The 24,382-nt window shown below is 62.4% G+C and overlaps 2 protein-coding genes across 2 annotated transcripts; one reads left to right on the top strand and one right to left on the bottom strand.

Annotated features, from left to right (window-relative positions):
• Positions 1–1,825: 1,825 nt before the first annotated feature.
• Positions 1,826–13,156, bottom strand: Grk1 (G protein-coupled receptor kinase 1). The gene is made up of 7 exons (XM_048344106.1): positions 12,458–13,156; positions 11,309–11,436; positions 8,640–8,797; positions 8,418–8,501; positions 4,517–4,641; positions 3,068–3,269; positions 1,826–2,124 (listed from the first exon to the last, which is right to left on the bottom strand). Exons 1-7 carry the CDS (start codon positions 13,154–13,156, stop codon positions 1,826–1,828), a joined length of 1,695 nt encoding a protein of 564 aa, XP_048200063.1.
• A 6,975-nt stretch (positions 13,157–20,131) lies between these two features.
• Atp4b (ATPase H+/K+ transporting subunit beta) lies at positions 20,132–23,950 on the top strand. The gene is made up of 7 exons (XM_048341051.1): positions 20,132–20,273; positions 20,777–20,905; positions 21,663–21,776; positions 21,892–22,091; positions 22,793–22,849; positions 23,243–23,359; positions 23,770–23,950. Exons 1-7 carry the CDS (start codon positions 20,162–20,164, stop codon positions 23,929–23,931), a joined length of 891 nt encoding a protein of 296 aa, XP_048197008.1. The 5' UTR covers positions 20,132–20,161; the 3' UTR covers positions 23,932–23,950.
• The last annotated feature ends 432 nt before the right edge of the window (positions 23,951–24,382 follow it).

Consider the following 24,382-nt stretch of genomic DNA (forward strand, 5'->3'; position numbering starts at 1 on the left):
GCCGGTGGCTCACCGACAGTCACTTACTCCACGCGGGGGTGGTCAGCCTCAGTACGCTTGCCAGAGTTACAGCAGAAGGAATACCCAGCGCACCCAACCATCCCTGAATTTAAGTCAAACCACGCATGTCCCAAATGGTACAAAGGACGCACCCGGAGGACTCACTGCGTGTCCTGTCCTCGGTCTGTTCCCTGAGCACCGGGGAGGCAGGGAGCCGGGGATGGACCCATGTGCCCACGGGGGCTTCGCCTTCAACACCGTGAGCTCGGGTCGGTCCAGACGGTGACGGTGGCCGATGTGAGCAGGGCAGGACCTCCACCGACACAGCCCTGGCTGCTTAACCCCTCTCCAGACTCTGACCCCGGGACAGCCTGGTGCTACACTGCTCTCCTGCCCAGAGCCCTAAGCCAGAGCACACGGAAACCACCCAGAAACATCCACAAGCTGGTCTCTTGCATCTCTCCAGAGCATCATGAAGTAGAATGTGTAACCATCACTTGTTCCACGTGGAGCATTTTAGAAAGCGACGTGGAAAAGGAAGAGACAATGAGCAGCGTGTCCCGTGGGCTGCCGTGCTGCCCAGGGCTGCCCAGGGCTCTGGACTGTGGTCGGGGAGGCACGGACGCCTCCCGAGACCCCCCAGTGTCAGAGGCTCAGAAAGATGAGGGTCCCCAGGGGACTGCTTCAGCATCTAGCATCCCTCTACAACAGTCCTCTGTGTGCAAGGCTCCTCTACAGAAACCTCCAGAATCTTCCACAACACCGGGGGGCGGGGGTTTATTAGCAACATGCTCCTACAGGTGTTTGTGCCGAGCACAGCTCTCTGCCTGGGAGCTACCCAGGTGGAGCAGCTGGGCCCGGCAGGGGCGAACCAGCAGTCTTCCAAACACACTGGCTCAGTCCACTTTCCCTCACAGGTAAGGAGGTATAGTAGCTTAAGGGCAGTGTGAAGACCTGGTATCTATCACACATGGTACTGACAGAGAACAGGATATTTATCATATGTAGTACTAACTAAGGACAGGGTACCTGCCACACATAGTACTGACTGAGTACAAGGTACCTATCACACATAGTGCTAGCTGAGGACACAGCACCTAAAACACATAGTGCTAAGCACAGAGTACACATCATCCATGGTACTGACTAAGGAGAGAGCTTTGGCCATCTGAGGCTGCTGTCTCTCCTACTGCTCGGGGAAAGCAATGGCTCCAAGCTAAGACTAAGGCAGTTCCGTCTTTGTCGCTCCCTGCAGGGCTCAACCTCCTGAAGAAGAGTCCCAGAGTGTAAGCATTAGCCAGGTCGGGGGGGGGGGGGGGGCTAGGAGGCCAGCGCCACGCAGGGAGGGTTCAGGGCGGGTGCCAAGTCCAGCTGTTGCCAGGACGCCTGTGGGCTGGGATTCGACGCTTCTGAGCTAGCAGGGATCCGGCAGCCTCGGGGCGGCACGGGTCGCGGTCCTGGGAGAAGGTGCACCCTGAGTGAGCACAGGCTGCTGCTCCCACCCTGGCCTGCACCACCCAAAGCCACGGAGCTGGCCACAGAGCTGCACATTTGAGCTGCACATTATACAGCATTGGCTTATTCCATCTGGAATCTTCTGTGTCTCTCTTGAGTGAAATGGGTAGGCAGAAGGAGACTAACACGTGTGTGCACCCCAAGCCCCGGGCGAGCAGCCAGACTCTTCAAACTCTTCATCTCCGACTCCGTCCGTGGACACGTGTCTACGCAGAGGGTGTGGCGGGCGTGCGGGCCGACAGGAGCTCCTCGCTCCCCACGAGCTCCACCACGCGGCTTCCTCTCCTCCCGGCCTCCCCGGAGACCCCGGCTAGCAGAGCTGGCACATCCCTGACTTGGAGGCGGGGGCCGTGGCGTCCGCAGTGACCCCCTTCATGTCATCCGGCATCTGCCCATCAGCTCGCCACACGTTCAGTTCCCCAAAGATCCCTGTCTCGATCATCTCCTCCTGCCAGGGAATGGGACAGTTGCCAGAGGCAAATTCTTGGAAGAATTCTGTGTCTGTTTTGTCAAAGACCACACCTTTGACTGTGGAAAAGGCACCCACATCCTGGATGTTCTTGGCATAGACAGTCCTGGAGTCTGGGATGAACGGTGGGATCAGCATCCCTGCAAAGAGACCGGAGCAGCGACTCAGACGGCAGAGCAGGCCCTGGCCCAGGGCCCATGAGCACCACGAACGCACAGAGACCCCAGCTGCCCTTCCCAGCGCCCCTCCCGGCACCCTTCCCACAGGTTCCCACCCCCGAGTGAGGGTGGGTGAAGCAGGAGAGCCCTGGGGCCTGGGTGGGAAGCCTTCTTGATACATGTCAGCCCTCACCCCCGTGCCTTCTGCAAGCCCCCCAGGCCTGCTGGGGGACGGAGCGCTGACCCTGCCTCTCCTGCCGGGGTCTTGGCCCGCACAGGCTTCCCCGCCTTCCCTGCGGCCTGGGGCTCCCTCCTCTCGATGGCCCCAGGTGGGCGGTGCTGTTGCCCACGGTTGAGCTGGACCCCACATCTTCCCTCCTGTGCCAGCTTCCCTCCTGACGGGCCCGTGGCTGCCCGAGGCCTCCAGGAACTGGGGTCCTGGGGAATCCCCACTGTACGGCTGCACCCCCGGCCTGTGCCCTGGGTACATACCCCCTGTCCTGTGCACGCGTAGGTCACCCAGAAACACACAGGGGTCTAGAGAAACATGTGCAAATACATGGACCCACAGACACACATGCACCGGTACACACACGTTCACACCTAGGCAAACACACTGCCGACACCACCAACACACAGGCACACACGTATCCTGTGCTTCTGTCTTGATGACACACAGCAGTGGGAGTGCAGGCGGTTCCCAAGCAGCCGGCCCTGGCCGTGCTAGGGTTCCGGGCCCCTGTAGAGTGCAGGCTGTGGAGGAGAAACAGCGCGGGTCCTGAACTTGGGGTCCAAGGGTCACCACTTGTTCCCCAGCCGCCTCAGCGCCCAGCCCCGGCACGGGGGGACGGGCCGTGGACGGCGGGGGGGGGCGGGTGCCGGGGCGCCTGCCCTGCCAGCCTCTCGGCGGCCGCGGGCCTCGTACCGGCCTCCAGCTGCCGCCAGCTGATGTCCTTGAACAGGGCGTGGGCCCGGAGCCCGTCGCACGACCCGTCGCGGAAGCCCAGGCGCTTCTCGGGGTCCTTCTCCAGCAGCGCCCCACAGAAGTCCTTGCTGGCCGCGCTGAACGTGTCGGGGTACTTGACGGGCTCGGACAGGATCCTCTGCTTCAGCTCCTTGTTCTCTACCTGCAGGGTGGACGGACGCATGCGCCTCGCCTGAACACCCCCCCAAGCCCGGGGGCCGGGGGGCCTCCCACAGTGCGCCCCCCGGGGGGTGGGGGTGGAAGGGATCGACCTCGGGACAGAGGAATGAAGCTCCCCACCCCCACCGTTCAGTACCAGAGGAGGAGGGAGGAGGAGGGGGGAGAGGAGGGAGGAGGAGGGAGGAGGAGGGGGGAGAGGAGGGAGGAGGAGGGGGGAGGAGGGAGGAGGAGGGGGGAGAGGAGAGAGAGGAGGAGGAGGAGGAGGGAGAGGACAGAGAGGAGGAGGAGGGAGAGGACAGAGAGGAGGAGGAGGGAGGAGGAGGGAGAGGAGGGAGGAGGAGGGGGGAGAGGAGAGAGAGGAGAGAGAGGAGGAGGGAGGAGGAGGGAGGAGGAGGGAGAGGAGGAGGGAGAGGATGGAGGAGGAGGAGGGAGAGGAGGAGGAGAAGGAAGAGAAGGAGGAGGAGGACAGAGAGGAGAAAAAAGAGGAAGAAGAAAGAGGGGGGAAGGGGAGGGGGAAGGAGGAGCAGGAGCGAGGGCTGAGGGTCTGGGGCACAGTGGCCTGGCTCCCCTCGCTCGCCTCGCCCTCCCCCGTCTAAGGGCCCGCTCAGCCTCTTCTCTCTGGTGACCGTGAGGCCAGGTGGCCCACAGAAGCCCCTTCCGGTGTTGCCCCGTGGCTGGTGCAGGTCGGGCGCCGTGGCCTCCCTGTCTACTGCTGCATATCTGGACAACCGGTGTGGACGCAGCGGCCGTTGTGCAGACTCGGGGAGCTCTGGCCGCGGAGCCCGGCCCCTGCCCGCCCCGGCGGCCCCGGCGGAGCCCGAGGCAGGAGGGCCTGGGGGAAGCAGATGCCCCGAGGACGCCATGCCCGGCCTCTGGTCCCCTCAGGCCCAGGCCCTGCCTGCGGGTCCCCCCCCACCCACCCACCGCTCCCCTCCTGGCCTCCCTGGAAGGACTCTGGGACTCCTCGTGGAGGGGGCGGCTCTCGCCCCAGTGTGTTTACTTACGCCTGCCCCGGGTGCACGCTGGGGCCCAGCGCCATGTAAAATCCCTCTGTGGCTCCACCACCACCGCCCAGGGCCTGGACGGCCTCCCTTGGGCCAGGACCGTCGCCCAGGAGCAAGACCCCAGGGGGGAAGACTGTGCCCCCAGAGCCCGCCACACCACCCCCAGCCCCCAGGCCCGCCCTCCCCCAGGGAGGGTGCCTGGGGGACCCCAGCCCGCGGCACCCACCTTCTCCCCTCGGGCCCGGAAAGGCCCCCTGGCTGCCATCATCTCGTACAGCGTGACCCCCAAGGCAAAGTAATCCACGGAGAAGTCGTACTCCTCACTGCGCAAGAGCTCGGGCGCCATGAAGCCTGCGGGGCCGAGCACACTGCCGTCAGAGGCGGGGCTGCCCCTTCCCGCCCGGCCCTGCCGGCTGGCGGAGCTGGCGCTCTGGTGGTGACTGATAGTGAAGGACACCAAGCCACCAGCAGCCCGGTAGTGACACCCAAAAGTGTCCCCCGGGGCACAGCCCCCATGCCACCCACATGGTGAGTGAGGGGGACACTTTCCCTCTCCAGGACCCCAAACTAGGAGGCCGTGTGAAACACCCCCGAACCAGCACCACAGTTTCTGTGTGGTGTGGGTGCCAGGACACGCACGGTGTGCACAGGAGGCATGCACACAGCAGAGCGGGTGTGTGTGTGTGTGTGTGTGTGTGTGTGCGCGTGTGCAGACTGGGGCAACGCTGGCTTCCGCCCCCCCCCACACGAGGACAAGAGAGCAGATGTGCACCAGGCAATCCCGCGGGCCCCAGTGTGGGGTAGAGCCTGAGCCCAGGACACAAGGAAGACCAAGCTGGCACCCTCGCCAGACCTAGACTCCAGGACCAAGCATCCCTCAACCCCTGCATGAGACATTGCGACAGCTGAGTCCCCGTGCTGATGTCACTGCAGGTGTATGATGAGCACATTAGACCTTCAACAGGGAGGGAGAGGGGGGCGGCCGCCGGGGGAGGAGTCAGCTCCGTGCAGGAAGCCACCACGCACAGACAGACAGCTCCGTGCAGGAAGCCACCACGCACAGACAGCTCCGTGCAGGAAGCCACCACGCACAGACAGACAGCTGCGTGCAGGAAGCCACCACGCACAGAAGCCACCACGCACAGACGACAGCTCCGTGCAGGAAGCCACCAAGCAAAGACAGCTGCGTGCAGGAAGCCACCACGCACAGACAGACAGCTCCGTGCAGGAAGCCACCACGCACAGACAGACAGCTCCGTGCAGGAAGCCACCACGCACAGACAGACAGCTCTGTGCAGGAAGCCACCACGCACAGACAGACAGCTGGGTGCAGGAAGCCACCACGCACAGACAGACAGCTCGGTGCAGGAAGCCACCACGCACAGACAGACAGCTCCGTGCAGGAAGCCACCACGCACAGACAGACAGCTGCGTGCAGGAAGCCACCACGCACAGAAGCCACCACGCACAGACAGACAGCTCCGTGCAGGAAGCCACCACGCACAGAAGCCACCACGCACAGACAGACAGCTCCGTGCAGGAGAGCACCAGCCGTCTGCCTCACAGTCACCATCCTGACCCCTGGCATCAGGAGGCTGAGCACGAGGCTGACTGGGAAGACTCGGGCAGCATCAGCTGCTTTGGAGTCAGGCCGAGGGGAGAACGGGACCTCTTCCCGCCTCCTCCTCCCCCGACTGCACAGAGCTGAGCCGAGGGCCTGCTGTCACCCCCGCCCTCCCACCCTCCGGGCCCTGCCCCCTCCATCTGCTCCCGAGAGAGGCTGCGCCTCCACTCTGAGGAATACAGAACCACGTGGAATCGAGTCCACAGACCTGTGTGGCCCCAAACAGACCTTAGCAAGCTCGGCCTACTCAGAAACCGAATTGCCCAGCTCTCTGCATAGACTGAGAAAGAACTGTGCAGGGCTTTTAGACTGGACCTTCTGAAACCAGAATTTCCTAGAATCTCATCCGAGAGAAAGGCCTCGGCGGGCGGCAGGGCCCCGGGAGGGCCCCTTGTGGGCGCTGGGCACTGTGCAGCCGCGGGGGCCGCCCTGCCTCGGTGCCCGCGACCCGCAGCGAGCCTGCCGCAGGGCTCCCGGGGACAGGGAATGCGGGCTCCTGTGTCTTCGGCTGACAGCAGGGGTGGAAGAGCGGCTGGCCGTCCCTCAACCGCGCCCGCCGCTGGTGGCAGCGTCAGCAAAGGGGGGGACCGCCCGCCCGCCTGCCTGCGGGGCCGTTGCATTGCGCAGGGCGGGCTGCAGCCTCTGCCTGCCCAAGAGGCTGCTGAGGGGAGGCCCTCCAGCTCACCGTCCCGTGCCTGGACTCCAGCTGTGCTGGGACCAGCAGGCCCCAGCACCTTCCTCCCACTGTTCCCAGACGGATGCCCCAGGCCCCGGGGACGGCAGCGCCCCCTGGCGGCCCGCAGACCTCACGTCGGCCACAGGAAGACTCCTCCAGGGAAGCAAATCCCGTCTTTGGTGGATCCAAGACTGGGTGAGAAACCGGAGACTCAGATCCACCTCCCCCGCGTCTGCAGACAGACAGTGAGTCCTAGACAGCCCCAGGAAAAGCAAGTGCAGCCAGGGCTTTTCTGGAAAGCTGTTTCTAGAACCTTCTCTGACTCCCAGCACGGTGCTCTGGCATGGGGTCCTCAGTACCCATCAGCTGTTAAGCTCCAGAGCCAGACAGGAGCCACACTATGGGGGGATGTATGTGAAGTCATTGTCCCTCAACAGAGGAGACCCACCCACACCCCTCATCCAGGTGGCAGGTGGATCAGAGCAGTCACGGAGTGCACCTGAGCACAAGAGCATGCCCACAGAAAGACACACACTCACAAGCATGTGTATACAAGTCACGGGTCCATGCACACACACACATGCATGTACACACAGATGCACGTAGATGCACACCGGCATAGGTGTGCACACAGAGATACACACTCACATGCACGAATGCACAAGTCGTGTGCCTGCACACACGCTCATGTGTACATGCACACACACATATGCATGTAAACACAAATACACACATGCATGTACACACAGATGCACAGAGATGCACACCGGCATAGGTGTGCACACAAGAGCACATGAGCACACAGATAAACCTGTTCAGACACAGACAATCATATAGCACATGCAGATATGCACATATGCATAAAGATGTATGCATGCATGTTCAATGTGCACACATTCAGGTGCACAGAAACACATGTGCAATATACCTGCATCAAACATGTGTGAAGAAAGATTTGTATTCACATTCATGCATACATGTACATATGCCTGGTCCCATTTGGACAAACATACACATACTTGTGTATGCAAATGCACACAGAGAGACAAATATATGCATATACACAGTCATTGCTAAGAAACATGCAAGCCAATTCATGCACACTCACAGGAAAATACAGATGCACAAAGACATATGTATGCATGCACACAGATACAGAGGTGTGTGCAGATGCTTACATGCACAGACATGGGTTCATGTACACAGTCATCCATATGGATGCTCACAAGGACATCCCTATGTACACAGAGACTCATATATACATGTACACCACCCACAAATGCAGGTGTGTATGCACGCACATATTTGCACATTCGTGTACATGGGTGTGCGCGCACAGACATGCACACACATGTGTCTGTGCAAATGCAGGTGTACACACACAAATGCACACACTGCTGTTAGCTGATGCTCACGCAGGTTTTATTAAAGCTACATGTGCCTGTCGGGAGTGCATCTCTGTCCCTGTGGCCTGGTGAGGAGCCTCAGGAGGCTCCCCTGGGTGCTCCAACTCCGTCTATCAGGCAGACTCGTCCCACTGAAGCCCAGAGACTGCAGCAGTCCTTGGGATCCAAGGCACCATGCAGGAGCGGCTTTCACCCCAGAGGGTGTTGTCAAGGTGGGGAGTTGTCCTTGTAGGAAACAAGCAGCCCTTGAGTGGTGCTGTGACTGTGGCTGTTTGCCCAGGAGCTAGGGAGATGCGCCCTTTGACCCCGTGCCCTGGCCAGGGGGACATGCCACTTCCGATCCCCAGAGACAGAGAGTGGCCTGGGCGTCCAGGACTCCTCTCAAGACACGGCGCCTCCTGTCCGTGCTGTCCGGCCTTACCTGGGGTCCCTGCGTAGCCTTTGGTCTTGTTCTGCCCATCCTGCAGCTCCACCGCCAGCCCCAGGTCAGAAATGCGAACATTTCCTGAGAGCAAACAAGCACAGGCTAGGGTCGCCAGTAGCTGCAAAGGAGGTAGTGTCCGGCGAGCCCAGGGCCCCCCCACGCGGAGGGGCCGAGGCGGCGTCCGTCCGGGCTCGGGGCTGCCGCGCCCTCCGGTCTCACCGTCGTTGTCCAGCAGCACGTTCTCGGGCTTGAGGTCCCGGTAGACGATGCGCCGCTGGTGCAGGTGCTCCAGGCCGCTGATGATCTGGGCCGTGTAGAAGACGGCGCGCGGCTCCAAGAAGCCGGGGTTCTCCTCGTCCACGTTGTAGATGTGGTACCTGGGGACAGGGCGCGGGGTGCATGGGGCGCGTGTGCCTGAGTGTGCAAAGTGTGTGTGCCCGAGTGTGCGGAGTGCATGGGGCGCGTGTGCCCGAGTGTGGGGGGTGCATGGGGCGCGTGTGCCTGAGTGTGCAAAGTGTGTGTGCCCGAGTGTGCGGAGTGCATGGGGCGTGTGTGCCTGAGTGTGCGGGGTGCATGGAGTGTGTATGCCTGAGTGTGCGGAGTGCATGGGGCGCGTGTGCCCGAGTGTGCAGGGTGCATGGGGCGCGTGTGCCCGAGTGTGCGGGGTGCATGGGGCGCATGTGCCAGAGTGTGCGGGGTGCATGGGGCGCGTGTGCCCGAGGGCGCGGGGTGCATGGGGCGCGTGTGCCTGAGTGTGCGGGGTGCATGGGGCGCGTGTGCCCGAAGGCGCGGGGTGCATGGGGCGCGTGTGCCTGAGTGTGCGGGGTGCATGGGGCGCGTGTGCCTGAGTGTGCGGGGTGCATGGGGCGCGTGTGCCCGAGTGTGCGGGGTGCATGGGGCGCGTGTGCCCGAGGGCGCGGGGTGCATGGGGCGCGTGTGCCCGAGTGTGCGGGGTGCATGGGGCGCGTGTGCCCGAGCGTGCGGGGTGCATGGGGCGCGTGTGCCTGAGTGTGCGGGGTGCATGGGGCGCGTGTGCCTGAGTGCGGGGTGCATGGGGCGCGTGTGCCTGAGTGTGTGGGGTGCATGGGGCACGTGTGCCTGAGTGTGCAGAGTGCATGGGGCACGTGTGCCTGAGTGTGTGGAGTGTGCGTGCCTGAGTGCGTGGAGTGCATGGAGCGTGTATGCAAGAGTGCGTGGAGTCATGTGCATGTGCAAGAATGCGTGGAGTGCATGGAGCATGTGTGCCTGAGTGCGTGAAGTGCATGGAGCACATGTGCCAGACTGTGTGTAGTGCATGGGGCACGTGTGTGTGAAGGGTGTGTGGAGTGCATGGAGGGCATGTGCACGTGCGTGTGAAGGGTGTGTGGAGTGCATGCAGCGCGTGTGCCAGAGTGCGTGGAGTGCATGGAGCACGTGCGTGTGAAGTGTGCGGAGTGCATGGAGCGCGTGTGCCTGAGTGCACGAAGTGCATGGAGCGTGTGTGCAAGAGTGCGTGGAGTCATGCGTGCGTGCGTGTGCAAGAATGTGTGGAGTGCATGTGCACGTGCGTGTGCAAGAATGCGTGGAGTGCATGGAGCACGTGTGCCAGAGTGCGCGGAGTGCATGGAGCACGTGTGCCAGAGTGCACGGAGTGCATGGAGCGCGTGTGCCAGAGTGCGTGGAGTGCACGGAGCGTGTGTGCACGTGCGTGTGAAGAGTGCGCGGAGTGCATGGAGCGTGCGTGCGCGTGCGTGTGCAAGAGTGCGCGGAGTGCATGCAGCGCGCGTGCCCGAGTGTGCAGAGTATGAGCCTCGGGCATGAGGTGTCTCGCACAGCCCCGGTCATCTCGCGCCGGGGTCTCCGTGTCCCTCTGGACGGCCTGCTGCTGGCTGCCTTCCACCCCAGCCACCGTGTTAGAGGGTCAGAGCGCGTCCTCCAACACCCTACCCCAGGCCTCAGGGCACGCAGCGACCGCGGCGGGGAGCGTCACGGTGCGAGCCCACCCCGTTCTAGAGGCAGGAGTGCCCCTTGCCCTGGATGGGCTTGCAGTAGTACGAGTGCGTGCGTGTGCGTGCCAGTGCGCGTGCGCGCGTGTGCGTGCGTGTGCGCGTGTGTACCAGTCCTGGGGCCTGAACTCAGAGGCTAGCCGCTGTCCCTGAGCTTTACTGCTCAAGGCCAGTGTTCCACCCCTTGAGCCACAGCCCCATTTCTGGCTTTTTTGGTTCTTAATTGGAGAAAAGAGTCTGGCAGGTTTTCTTGCCCAGGCTGGCTTTGAACCCTGATCCTCAGAGCTGTCTCTCCAGTAGCTAGGCTGACAGGCGTGAGCTGCCAGAGCATGGCTGTGGAAGCTGTTCCTTCCATTCTCCCCCACCCCGACTCGGTCCAGCGTCACCCCACCCCACCTCACCCCACCAACCCTCACGAGTCACAGAGAAGCAGAGTCCAGCAAGGAAGAAGTGCAAGAGACTCCGGAAAACGGGACGGACACGGGCAGGAGCCGCGGAAAGAGACGGGGACTCGGGGCGTGGGTGCACCCTCTGCCACGGGGCGGCCCTGGGCCTGCCCTTCCCCCTGCCCTTCCCGCAGCTCCCCGTTCCGGGGAACCAGCCCAGGCGGCGTCTCTGGCCCATCTGACATCTTCCTCAAGGGACGGCCATGGGGAGGGGCTGGCTGGTGGGTCCCAGGCCACGGTCCCCGCAGGAGGGCGCAATGGGGGCATGGACTTTGTTCCCTCTCCACACAAGACCCTCACCTTGCAGCTGCAGCACCCCCCCACCCGGGGCTGTGTGCCCCCCGACACCCCCTCACCAGCACCTCAGGTGCCAGGGCTGTGCTATGGCCGGTGCAGCCAGGCCCTGTCGGGACGGAGTCACCGGCTCCGGACAGTCACCATGTCCGGAGGGCCCTACCTTATATCGCCTCCATTCATGATGGTCATCACCAAGCAGAGGTCCATCTTGGTCTCAAATGCGTAGGCCAGAGAGACAATGAACCTGCTGTGCACCTTGGCCAGGATCCTCTTCTCCACCATGGCGCCCTGGAAGTAGACGGGGTGAGCGTGGGCAGCTGGACGGAGAGGCTCGCGGCCCGTGCACGAACGCACAGGACGGGCCCGCGGCCTGCTTCCAGCCCGCTTTCAGAGGCAGCTGAAGCACCCTACGGCGTGTGCTGTGAGCCCACTTGCAGAGGAAGCCAGACACGCGCAGTCGCCCGGGCAGGGGCCGGGGCCTGCTGGCGCATCTCCAGGCTGTCTACCCGGATCTACCTTCCAGCCCCCACCCGCTGTGCCCACCACCCTGGCGCGGTGTGAAACCCCGCGACGCCCACACTCGTGCAGAGGGCGGGGCCTGCCCATCGGCTGACGTCCCCCATCGCCTGCTGTTGCGGGACTGCTGTAAGCAGATTGCACTCCGTGCACGCACGCTTCCGCCCCAGACCTCAGCCACGCCGACTTGGGTCACCCCGAGGCATGGTAGCTCCTGCCCTGCGGCCCTCTCAAGGCCCCCTGGATCTGCCCGGCCCCTGGTCCTTAGTGCCTGGAGTCCCACCTTCAGTGGAGGGGTCAAGGACTGGCGGGGGAGGGGAGGGGGCCCCACGGGGCTGAAAGCTGCCCTCATCTGCCCTCGGCACTGGCAGCTCTCACAGTGGCGGCCCAGGCACTAAGCGGCTTTTACGGACGCAGCCCTGGCTGAGCCACTCTGCCTCCAGGAGGGAACTGGTAAGTGCGGCAGCCCGTCTGTGCCGCTCCCCCCCCCCCCCCCCGACCTGGTGGTCAAGAGACAATGCCTGTGCTCTGTCTTGATTCACGGCTCCTCCCGTGGGAAAGGGCTCTCGGACAGCCGGGTGCAGACTCGAGAGCCCCACAGAAGCGTGGAGCAGACGGACGAGCACCCTGCCGGGGGCGGCACCATCCTGGGAGAGTCCCCACGGCGGGGGGCGTGCGGAGCCAAGGACGGAGGTCCAGGGGTGCGTTAGCGGGCGCGCTGCGGCCCGCCAGCCTCTGGGCCGGCCTGGGGCTGAGGTGCAGCGTCCGCTGGCTGAGCCCCGGAGCCGCCTACCTGGTAGCCTTTCCTCTTCTTCAGCCGCTTCTTGTTCAGCTTCTTGCAGGCGTACATCTTGCCGGTCGCCTTCATCTGACAGGCTGACACCTCCCCAAACCCCCCTTTCCCCAGGACCCTGAAGTCCAAGAACCAGTCCTCGCCTACGGGCTGGGCCTCCAGCCACTTCCACTGCAGGAACCTCAGGAAGTAGAGGCTGTCCAGGTACTCCTGGAAGGGGGCCTGGCTCAGGTGCGCCAGCGTGGCCCGCAGCAGGGGCTGGAAACGCCCGTCCTGGCTCCCGGCCGGGGCCTCCTTGGCCTGCGCCACGGTGCTCGCGTCCAGGAAGCCGCAGAAGAGCGCGGCTTGGGGGTCCAGGTACTCGGCCAAGATGGCCTGCGCTTTCTGTGGCCGCAGGTCGTCGTCGGCCGTGTCGTAGTCCTCGACGTCCTTCCAGAGCTCCAGGGCCGGCACGTGCCTCTCGTCGGTCTTCAGGAACTGCTGGAAGAGCCGCTTGCCGATGGGCTGCTCTGAGCACAGGCTGTCGAACTCCAGGCTGAGGCTCTCGCGAAGCCCCTCACACTTGGACAGCGGGGGCAGCCGGAGCTTGGCCAGGTACTTCTTGTCCCGGGAGGATGGGGCGCTGCTCCCGTCAAAACTGCCCCGGGCGGCAATGAAGGCAGAGTTGGCCACCACGGTCTCCAAGGACCCGAAATCCATCCCGCTGCGCTCTCCCGTCCACGTCAGTCCCTAAGAGCCATCGGCGGCAGCCAGAGCGGGCCCGGCCCGGTGCCCTTGGCCTGTGGCCTGTTCCTGCCCTCTCAAGGTGAGGGAGGCGTCCCAGCCAAGTCAAGGGTGCCCAGCGACCCACTGGGGAGCTGCAGAGAGCCGGGGCTGGCGCGGCATCCGGTTAAATCCCACCCTGGGTCACGGACGCTGTGGGTGACCAACAGGTGCCAGAAAAAGACAATCCCTTAAGCCGTTCCAAATCAGATTAGACGCCACACTGGGCACTGGGCGCCGGGTGTGCCCCCCTCCAGGGCTCCGCGCTCCCCTAGGAAGGGCAAGCCCGGGGCCAAAGACCCTGTCTGTTTTCTCATGGGGCTTGGGGCTTGGGGTTTGGAGAAACCCTCGTTAGTACAGACGGCTGGATGGCTTTCCCTACTCCATTTCATTTCTATGTGTAAGAAACTAGCAGCTGAAAAGCAAACCTCTTGATAACAGGACTTTAGGGAGGAGACCCCACAGAGCCAACACTTCCTGACATCCACAGGTGAGAACAAAGCCCTGGTCCAGGCCATTTTCTTCTTCTCAAAGCAGAATCAGAAGAACTGGGTCAGAAACAGGCCTGGAGCAGGAACTCCACAGAGCTCCCTCAGGCAAGGCCCACCCAGGGCAAGGCCCACCTGAGACAGGACACCGCAGAGACACACCCAGACAGACCCAGGACACCGCAGAGACACACCCGGACAGACCCAGGCACACCTGAGACAGGACACCGCAGAGACACACCCGGACAGACCCAGGCACACCTGAGACAGGACACCGCAGAGACACACCCGGGCAGACCCAGCCACACCTGAGACAGGACACCGCACAGACACACCCGGACAGACCCAGCCACACCTGAGACAGGACACCGCAGAGACACACCCAGGCAGATCCGGGGCACACTCAGGACACTGAAGAGACACACCCAGGCAGATCCGGGGCACACTCGGGACACCACAGAGACACACCTGGGCAGGTTCAGGGCACACTCAGGACACCACAGAGACACACCCGGGCAGGTCCAGGGCACACTCAGGACACCACAGAGACACACCCGGGCAGGTTCAGGGCACACTCAGGACACCGCAGAGACACACCTGGGCAGGTCCAGGGCACACTCAGGACGCAGCGGAGACACACCTGGGCAGGTCCAGGGCACACTCAGGACACCACAGAGACACACCTAGGCAGGTCCAGGGCACACTCAGGATGCATCAGAGACACACCTGGGCAGGTCCAGGGCACACTCAGGACACAGCAGAGACACACCCAGGCAGATCGGGGGCACACTCAGGACACCACAGAGACACACCCGGGCAGTTCCGGGGCACACTCAGGACACCACAGAGACACACCCGGGCAGGTCCGGGGCACACTCAGGACACCACAGAGACACACCCGGGCAGGTCCGGGGCACACTCAGGACACCACAGAGACACACCCGGGCAGGTCCGGGGCACACTCAGGACACCACAGAGACACACCCGGGCAGGTCCGGGGCACACTCAGGACACCACAGAGACACACCCGGGCAGGTCCGGGGCACACTCAGGACACCACAGAGACACACCCGGGCAGGTCCGGGGCACACTCAGGACACCACAGAGACACACCCGGGCAGGTCCAGGGCATACTCAGGACACTGAAGAGACACACCCGGGCAGGTCCAGGACACACTCAGGACACAGCAGAGACACACCCAGGCAGGTCCAGGGCACACTCAGGACACAGCAGAGACACACCCAGGCAGGTCCAGGGCACACTCACGACACTGCAGAGACACACTCAGGACACTGAAGAGACACATCTGGGCAGGTCCAGGGCACACTCAGGACACTGCAGAGACACACCCAGGCAGATCGGGGGCACACTCAGGACACCACAGAGACACACCCAGGCAGATCGGGGGCACACTCAGGACACCACAGAGACACACCTGGGCAGGTCCAGGACACACTCAGGACACAGCAGAGACACACCCAGGCAGGTCCAGGGCACACTCAGGACACAGCAGAGACACACCCAGGCAGGTCCAGGGCACACTCAGGACACAGCAGAGACACACCCAGGCAGGTCCAGGGCACACTCACGACACTGCAGAGACACACTCAGGACACTGAAGAGACACATCTGGGCAGGTCCAGGGTACACTCAGGACACTGCAGAGACACTCCCAGGCAGATCGGGGGCACACTCAGGACACCACAGAGACACTCCCAGGCAGATCGGGGGCACACTCAGGACACCACAGAGACACACCCGGGCAGGTCCGGGGCACACTCAGGACACAGCAGAGACACACCCGGGCAGGTCCGGGGCACACTCAGGACACACAGACATAGCTGGGGCACACCTGCAGTGCGGATGAGAGCCTGAGACACGGGTAGGGCACACCTGGGGTGGGTCTGCGATAAGCTCGTGACAGAGGACAGCCATCTCAGCACGGCGGGGCTGGTGCAATCAGTAGGAAGGCCAGCTCTAAGCAGCACGGCCATGTTGGTCTTGTTCCAGCACACAACAGGGGGGCAGACACAGTTTGGGAAGGACCACAGGTCCTGGTGGGGGGAACAGGGGAAGAGCAAAGGTCCCTGGCAAGGACGGCTGGGGGACTTCCCAGGCCACCTGCTGCTGTCTGCGGGCTGTGAGCTTGCACGGATGGACACAGGAGGCTCTGGCACACCACGGAGGCAGCCACCAGGACCAGCACCGCCTCCTGGCTAGGGCTCCAGCAGGTGGACTGGTGGATAAATATTTGAGGTGAACAAGATCCCACTGTCCCCAGAAGACCTGCACTAATCTCAGCCCTGCGCTTAGCACAGTGTGACCTTGGGCCAGCCACACTGACCCCTCCTCCTGCAGGGATTGGAGAAGGCAGGTCCCCCAGTTCTGGGCCTACCCTGTGACCTGAGGCCCTCTCCACACCATTTCTCAGTGCACTGCAAGCCAGACAAAACCCAGACCCCACATCAGCGGGCCTGGGCGGGGCTGGGACGTCTGACAGGGCCCTGGGGATGGGCAACAGGAGGTCTGTGTCTGGGGTCACACCGTGCTCAGACGCACGGACAAGCATTTAGGCACTGACGTTAGAGACATTGCCTCTCCCAGAACTTGCCCAGAGATTTTAGAGTAGACTTGGCTCCCTAAGAATAGCCTGGAGCTGAATGCCGGAGGCTGAGGGCTAAGGATTGCAGTTCAAAGCCATCCTGGACAGGGACGTCCAGGAGACTCTTCTCCAATTAACCATCAGAAAACTGGAAGTAGAACTGTGGTGCAAGTGGTAGAGCACCAGCCTTGAGTGAGAAAAGCTCTCACTTGAGAGTTGGAAAGCCCTGATTTCAAGACCTAGCTAGTGCTGGTGCTCATGAGTGCACACACACACACACACACACACACACACACACACACACACCGCACAGTACATAGTGTTTCCCAGCCACGCTTTTGAAAATACCTCCCTCCCTCCTTTCTCTTCCTACCCCTCCCTCCCAACATTTTTTTTTTACAGTAATGTTTGGACTTAGTGTTCGTGCTTACCAGAGAACCGTTCTACCCCTTGAGCTACACCTTCATTCCTGGTGGACTCATATGCACTTCAAGAAACAAGTGAGTGGGCTGGGGATATGGCCTAGTGGCAAGAGTGCCTGCCTTGTATTCATGAGGCCCTGGGTTCAATTCCCCAGCACCACATATACAGAAAACGGCCAGAAGTGGCTCTGTGGCTCAAGTGGTAGAGTGCTAGCCTTGAGCAAAAAGAAGCCAGGGACAGTGCTCAGGCCCTGAGTCCAAGCCCCAGGACTGGCCAAAAAAAAAAAAGAAAAAAAAAAGAAACAAGTGAGCATCCTCCCTAGCATCAGCTCCCCAAACCACGGCGCAAGACCTGACGTCAACACAGAGCTACAAAGCATCGTCCAACCCGCACCCTTACAAGCCCCTTGGCCCCTGGAGCCGGCTGTTGTGTCTGTATATAAAAAATAAATATAGGGCTGGGGATATGGCCTAGTGGCAAGAGTGCCTGCCTCATATACATGAGGCCCTGGGTTCGATTCCCCAGCACCACATATACAGAAAATGGCCAGAAGTGGCGCTGTGGCTCAAGTGGCAGAGTGCTAGCCTTGAGCGGGAAGAAGCCAGGGACAGTGCTCAGGCCCTGAGTCCAAGCCCCAGGACTGGCCAAAAAAAAAAAAAAACACCAAAAAATAAATATAATGTGTGCATAATGAGGATACCCATAACTTGAAATTTCCAGAATGTTCACCTATTGCACTGCCTTGGCATTCCCATGCACATTTTAGAGTAAACTTGTTAGAAGCTCCCAAATCATCTTGCTTGGATTATGTAAGACGTGTGTATCGATTTGGAGAGAATCTACACTTCGTCCATTTAGATCTCGTTTCTCTCGTCACCACTGTAGGACCCTCAAATCATGAACACGCTCTGCCAGAACACGTGTTCTCTTTGGAGCAGTTACAGTAGAATGGAACTTTTAAACTTTAGCATGTGCGTAGCCATTGCTCGCACACAGAAATATAGTTAGATTTGGGGCCTTTATCGCATGTCTGAAAACCTGCTAGAGGTCACTGGCTTGTAGGAATGATACGTGCCTTGGGGTTTTGTATTCTTACAATCACGTTACCTGGAAATACGGACAGCCTTCTCTCCCTGTGGTCCGTGTGCGCGTCCTTTCCGCGCCCGCTGCGTTGGCCAGGACAGGGTGAGGACGCCTGTGCCTTCTTCTCAGGTCGGGGCTGGACGCATGAGCGGTGCTGCCGGAGGCACGGTTTTTGTCGACGTGTTTAATCAAATTGAGAAACTTCCTTCTGGTCTCAGTTTTCTGGGAGGTTTTTTTTTATTACATATGGGTGTGGAATTCGGTCAAATGCTTTTTTTTCTTCCTCAAATGACATGACCATGTGATTTTCTTCTTTATGGATGCACACAATGCTGATGGATAGATTTTTAGTCCTAAGACAGCTTTGCGCCCCATTCGGTCACAGGGTATGCTTTTATACGTTGTTAGATTCAACATTCCAATTTTAATTTTTTTTTTTTTTTTGGCCAGTCCTTGGGCTTGGACTCAGGGCCTGAGCACTGTCCCTGGCTTCTTTTTGCTCAAGGCTAGCACTCTATCTCTTGAGCCACAGAGCACCACTCCCTGCTTTTTTCTATATATGTGGTGCTGAGGAATCAAACCCAGGGCTTCACGTATATGAGGCGAGCACTTTACCACTAGGCCATATTCCCAGCCCCTGAATCTATAGGTTTTTGACTTTTGGCAATTTTAGGGAGTTTCTCCGAATACTTTTTTAGTGCTCTCGTCTCTCTCTGCTCCCTGCAGGATTCTGGTGACACTAGTGGTAGATCTTCTCTTACAGTGCATGGGGCTTGCAGGCTCTGGGGATGATTTTTCTGGCATATTTTCTATTTTTTTTAATAATGCATGAGAGTTATTTTTCCTCTGTTCCCTTCATTGTGCTATTAATACTCCCTTTAAGCTATTTTTTAGCCATCAAATCAAAAATCTTTCAAATCAAAATTTGTTCTTTATAGCGTCTATGTCCTTCCTTAAGCGTTCTATTTCTTTCCCAAGGTTTTCTGTTTTTTTCATTCATGTTATGCATATTTACAATTGCTTATGAAAGCATTTTAATCCTAGTTGCCTTAAAACCTTGGCCAGATAATCTAACATAGCTGTCCTTTTGGTGTTGGCATCTATTGATTGTCTCATTTTAATTCATCTTGAAATCTCTCTGGTTCTTTGTGGGATGACCAATCATCATTTGAAGCAGAGACATTTTCATATTATTTATGAAATAAATAGCACGTGTGGTTTTCTCTGGCTCTCCTTGGGCATCAGGTGCAGAGGTGGGCGTCTCAGGTCTCCACCCGGGATCCCAGGCGGAGCCACCATCACTTCCGAGTGGCGGGGGTCCTGGGCAGAGGTAGGGGTCACGGGTCCCCATCCCTTCCATTCACAGACACCACAGGACAGCCTTGTGGCCACCAGGTGTGATAAAAGGCCTGACCATCCACGAGACCAAGGCTGATGCCGCCTAGGTGGGCAGCGGGAAGGGGGCCCCTCCCCTGCCAGGGGGGCCTCGGCGCAGGGCACTCGTGGCCGGAGCATTCTGTGGAAGCAAGCTGTGAGGACACGGTCCCTCCCAAGGTCCCCGCCCCGCCCCCGCGGGCCGTGCCCAGGGCACGCTGATAACGTGGGCGCAGCCCAGCCCGCACGTCTGCTTCCGGAAACTCCAGACAGAACGCAAAGAGGCTCAGAGCGAACACACACTGGGTTCACGTTAAGAGCATCTCCGTGCTCATGGAAGACAGTGGCTGAGTCGCACGAGTGTCTTCGGGTCTCTGTGAACAACGAGGCCCCGCATAGCACCAAGTCCTGCTCAGTCCTCAGCATTCCAGAGCCCCACCTGGCTTGGCCCCACCCCCTCCCCTGTCCACAGTGGTCTCCCGGTGCCTAGCAGAGAGCGGCCAGGCCCCCGTGGGCCGCTGAGGCCATCCCGCCTGGAGGCCTGCGTGGGCCCTGGGCCCTCCTGCCGAGGTCTCCGGGCCATTCTGAGGAGGTGAGACCCTGGCAGAAGCAGCCAAGGTCACGGGCTCACGCGTGGCAGGCCAGTGCCAGCCCAGGCCCGTGACACCTGACCCGAGAGCTGTGTCTCACTTCCTGAAGGAGGCCAGGGGCCCGGCAGGGAGCGCGGCTCCCCCAGTCACTATCAGGACTGATCCAGTCACCAGCCAAGGGCAACTCCAGGCCTGGGGCTGCCTGGGACAGGTGGAGGGCAGATAGCAGGAGAGCCCGGAGCCCCGGCCCCCCGCCGACGGTGTTTGGAGAGCGATAGCTGAGCGCTGATAACCACCCTCCACGCCCTTGACGGCCCGCAGAGGGGACTATAAACCCCAAGGCGGCTTGGAGGGCGCTGACAGGAGACTTCAGAGCCCAGCATGGCGGCCCTGCAGGAAAAGAAGTCATGCAGCCAGCGGATGGCAGAATTCCAGCACTACTGCTGGAACCCCGACACGGGCCAGATGCTGGGCCGAACCCCTGCCCGGTGGTGTAGGTGTGGGTCTCATGGGGGGGGCGGGGGGAGGACGGGCAGGAGGCCGCAGACCCGCGGGGCTCCGGCCCGGCCGGGAGGCGTAGGGCGGCACAGCGGCTGGCAGGGAGCCGGGTCCCCCCGAAGGCCTCTGGGCCCCAGCGTCAGAAGGGCCGAGGAGGAGCACGCACGGCGGAGGCCCGGCCCACGTTTTCACTCGCGTGTGTGGAGAGAGCATCTCGCAGTGGTGCTTCTCCAGCAAAATGTTCTTAACCTTGGGCCGATGGGTTTACTTAATCGGCCGCAAGACCGGCTATGAGTCCTCAGTCCTGGGGTGCTGCGGGGGGCGGGGGGCGGCGTCCAGGCAGCCCTCACTTTACATGTGAGGTGAGGCCGGCGCCTGGGTTCTTCCCCCAGGGAGGAGGGAAGGGAAGGCCCGGGGGCCTCGGGCCCGCGGTGGCAGCCGGAGGTGGGGGGACACCTCCCGGGTCCGGCCCCGGCCTCACCGCGCGTGTCCTCCCAGTGTGGATCAGCCTCTACTACCTGGCCTTCTACGTGGTGATGACCGGGCTGTTCGCGCTGTGCATCTACTCGCTGATGCAGACCCTCGACCCCTACACGCCCGACTACCAGGACCAGTTGAAGTCGCCGGGTGAGGGTGGGCGGGGGGGGGGGGAGTGGGGGCGGCGCGGGGGTGCGCGGGGGTGCGCGGGGGTGCGCGCTCGGTGGCGCCGGGCCTTGAACTCGGGACCTCCGGCTCTGCCCTCGCCGGCTGGCCCTGGGCCCCTGGAGCCACGCCTCGACCCACACAGACTCCTGGGAGGAGGACGGCAGCCCCCCCCCCCCCCGGCTTTAGTGATTAGAACGACGGTGCGTGTCCTACGCGCGAGGCTCGGCACAGGGACACAGGATGGGGGGGGGCGTCGGGAGCCCCGAGGCTGCCACACACTTCGCCCCAGCTTCCCGCTCCCCCACGCTCGGGGTCTTGGGGTGCTCTTATCACGAGCACAGGGGATGAGTGCGTGGGCGCACACACGCAGTGAAGACGCTTGCTGCGCGGATTCCGTGTCACTGGAGAGCCGGCTGCAGACCCGCGGGCCTCTCCCGGCGGAGCTCGGCGCCTGTGCGCTGCCCTCCCCAGGGCCCCCGGGGCCCGGGCACCCCCAGCCTCGGTGGGGACCGGGCCCCGGCGTCACGCCCACCACGCTCTGCGAGGGTCTGTGCTTGGGGTCCCTGGCCTCTGCTCACAGTGCTGCCCCCCGGCTTCCTTCGCCACGGGAAGCCGGGCCTGCGGCTCTCCTCTCGGGGTGCGGGGTGGGTGGGAATGCGGCCCAGAGCGCACACCTCGCGCACTGGGACCCCAGAGCCCCGGGCGGAGGGCCGGGTGTGAGCGAGCGTTCTCTCCCCAGGCGTGACGCTGAGACCCGACGTGTATGGAGAGAGGGGTCTGGAGATCTCCTACAACGTCTCCGACAACAGCTCCTGGGCCGGCCTCACCCACGCCCTCCACGGCTTCCTGGCAGGTAGGCCGCCGGGCCCCGCCCCTCTGCCTCTTAAAGCCGCTCGGGCCTCGCGGCCCGCCGGGCAGCCCGGGCTCCCCGCTTCCCGAGCGGACAGTGCCGGGCGTCCCTCCCGCAGGCTACACGCCGGCGTCGCAGCGGGAGAGCATCGACTGCACCTCCCAGAGGTACTTCTTCCAGAACAGCTTCCAGGCCCCCAACCACACCAAGTTCTCCTGCAAGTTTACCGCCGACATGTTGCAAAACTGCTCGGGCCTGGGGGATCCCCACTTCGGCTTTGAAGAAGGAAAGCCGTGCTTCATTATTAAGATGAACAGGGTGAGTCCGCTCTGGAGACCCCTCCCCCCACTCCCAGAGGCCCCGCGCTCTGCTCTTCCTGCCCCTGCCCAGCACACACCCGTCACAACCGCCTGGGATCATCCACTGGGGTGCCCTCTGCACCCGGAGCCCTGTGCACTCGGTGCCCACAGGCTTTGCAGAAGCCAGGACCACACGGAAGGCCCTGGGTGGGACGGGAGGGACGGGGCCCCCACGACGGGCTGCGCCCCCAGGATCGGCACAGAGGGAGGCCCTGGGGCTTCGGTGCTCCCTCCTATGCCACCGGAGCAAAGGGCGAAAAGGACACAGAGGAGAAGAAAGCCCGATGGCGGAAAGGGCCTTGGTGAAGAGCAGCAGGGCCACCGCTGCAGAGACGCAGCCGGTCAGGGTCCCGTGTGAGCCGTGGGTGCCCTGTACTACAACGCCCGGGGGAGCCCGGCGCCGCGGCCCGCGCCGTCACCCGCGGCTGGCCGGGGGCCCCCGGAACCGCCCCGCAGGAGGGCCGTGGGCGGGGACACCTCGGGGCCACGCGGCTGGCACAGGGCGGCGGGGACACGATGGCACCGCTGTCGAGGACCACGGCGCCCCGCCACCATCGCCCATCTCCGTGGTGCCCGGCCCCGCCACCACACAGCAGCCCCCCTCCGCGGCCCGGAGGCGCGTGTGTGACGTGAGACAGCACACCGCCGCCTTTCTTCCAGATTGTCAAGTTTCTCCCCAGCAATGACACCGCGCCCCGCGTGGACTGTGCCTTCCAGGTGAGTGGCGCCCGCGTGGACGGTGCCCGATGCGTGGCCTCGTGGCGCTCGCGGGGCCACGGGGGGTCCGGGGCGCCCGCAGGGCACGTCCTGGGCCACGTAGGTGGCCCGTGGCAGCACCAGCCCCCGGATGCCTCTGTCCTCTCGGGACCGCGGGTGGTTTCCCCAGCAGCCCCCGTCTGCCCCGTGACACCCCGGAGCCGCACGAAGGACGGGGCGCTGGCCCACACGCTCGCGGTACACACGCACGCGGTACACACGCACGCGGTACACACGCACGCGGTACACACGCACGCGGTACACACGCACGCGGTACACACGCACGCGGTACACACGCTCGCGGTACACACGCGCGCGCTCCGGCTGCCCTCAGCCACGGCCTCTCCCCCCCAGGATGAGCCCCGAGAGCCCCGGTCCCGGCTGGACACCGGCCCCCTGCAGGTGGAATACTACCCCACCAACGGCACCTTCAGTCTCCACTACTTCCCCTACTACGGGAAGAAAGCGCAGGTAGGGGCCGCCCCACCTCCCTGTCCGCTGCGGGGAAAGCGACGGCCGCTCTCGTATCCCGTTACACAGGGGCACAGTGGGCCCGTCCCGAGCAGACGACGATCCACGCGTTTCCCACACCCCCAACGCTCCCTAACCACCACACCCACCCCCGCGGCCCGGCGAGGCCCTCCCCGACGTCTCCGGCACGCCCCCGGCCGGGGGACTGGGCAGGTGGCCCGCTTCCGAGCGGCAGGGGCCAGTCCCTCCGTGACCCGGGGCGGGCCTGGCCCCGAGGCAGCTGCAAAGAACCCCTGGCCGTGCCTGCTCCGCCGCTTCCCTTGCTTCATTTAGTTTTTCTTCACCCCGAGACTTGCCGGCGTCTCACGTCCTCATCTCCCCCCCCCCCCCCCCGCCCGTTCCCGCCTCAGCCCCACTACAGCAACCCTCTGGTGGCAGCCAAGCTGCTCAACGTCCCCAAGAACCAACAAGTCGTTATCGTGTGCAAGATCCTCGCAGACCACGTGAGCTTCGACAACCCCCACGACCCCTACGAAGGGAAAGTGGAGTTCAAACTGACGATTCAGAAGTAGGGGTGGGAGCTGGCCGCGGCCCCTCCCTCCGCCCGCCCTGCCCCATTCAGAGCGACCCCAGGAAGCGCCGCGGCCGCCACCCACCCACCCCGGGCACCAGCCGCTTCCTGTCAGATCCTCCCCGTGGCCGCGACCGTGGCCACCCCCCCGCGGACCAGGCCCCACACGCCATCTTGCCCATGCAGACGCTGCGCTCTTCCTGTAATTCATTTTCTGTGCCTCGCCACGAACTGTTTCTCACGTTGGCAGATCACGATCGACGCACCGGCAGGAATGACGCACGTTTTGAATCTCTGCTTCGAGAAATGCGATCCCCGAGTTGTAGAAGCAACCTATATTAAAGTTATCCTTATTCCACGAAAAACATCCATCGTGTCTTCCCCGGTCACTTCCGGGGTGGGTGGGGAGGGAGCGCGCAGTACTTTTTGCTTCACTTACTTCTTTCAGAGTT

This window comes from Perognathus longimembris, chromosome 3 (genome assembly GCF_023159225.1).
Source record: "Perognathus longimembris pacificus isolate PPM17 chromosome 3, ASM2315922v1, whole genome shotgun sequence".
Taxonomy (NCBI): Eukaryota; Metazoa; Chordata; class Mammalia; order Rodentia; family Heteromyidae; genus Perognathus; species Perognathus longimembris.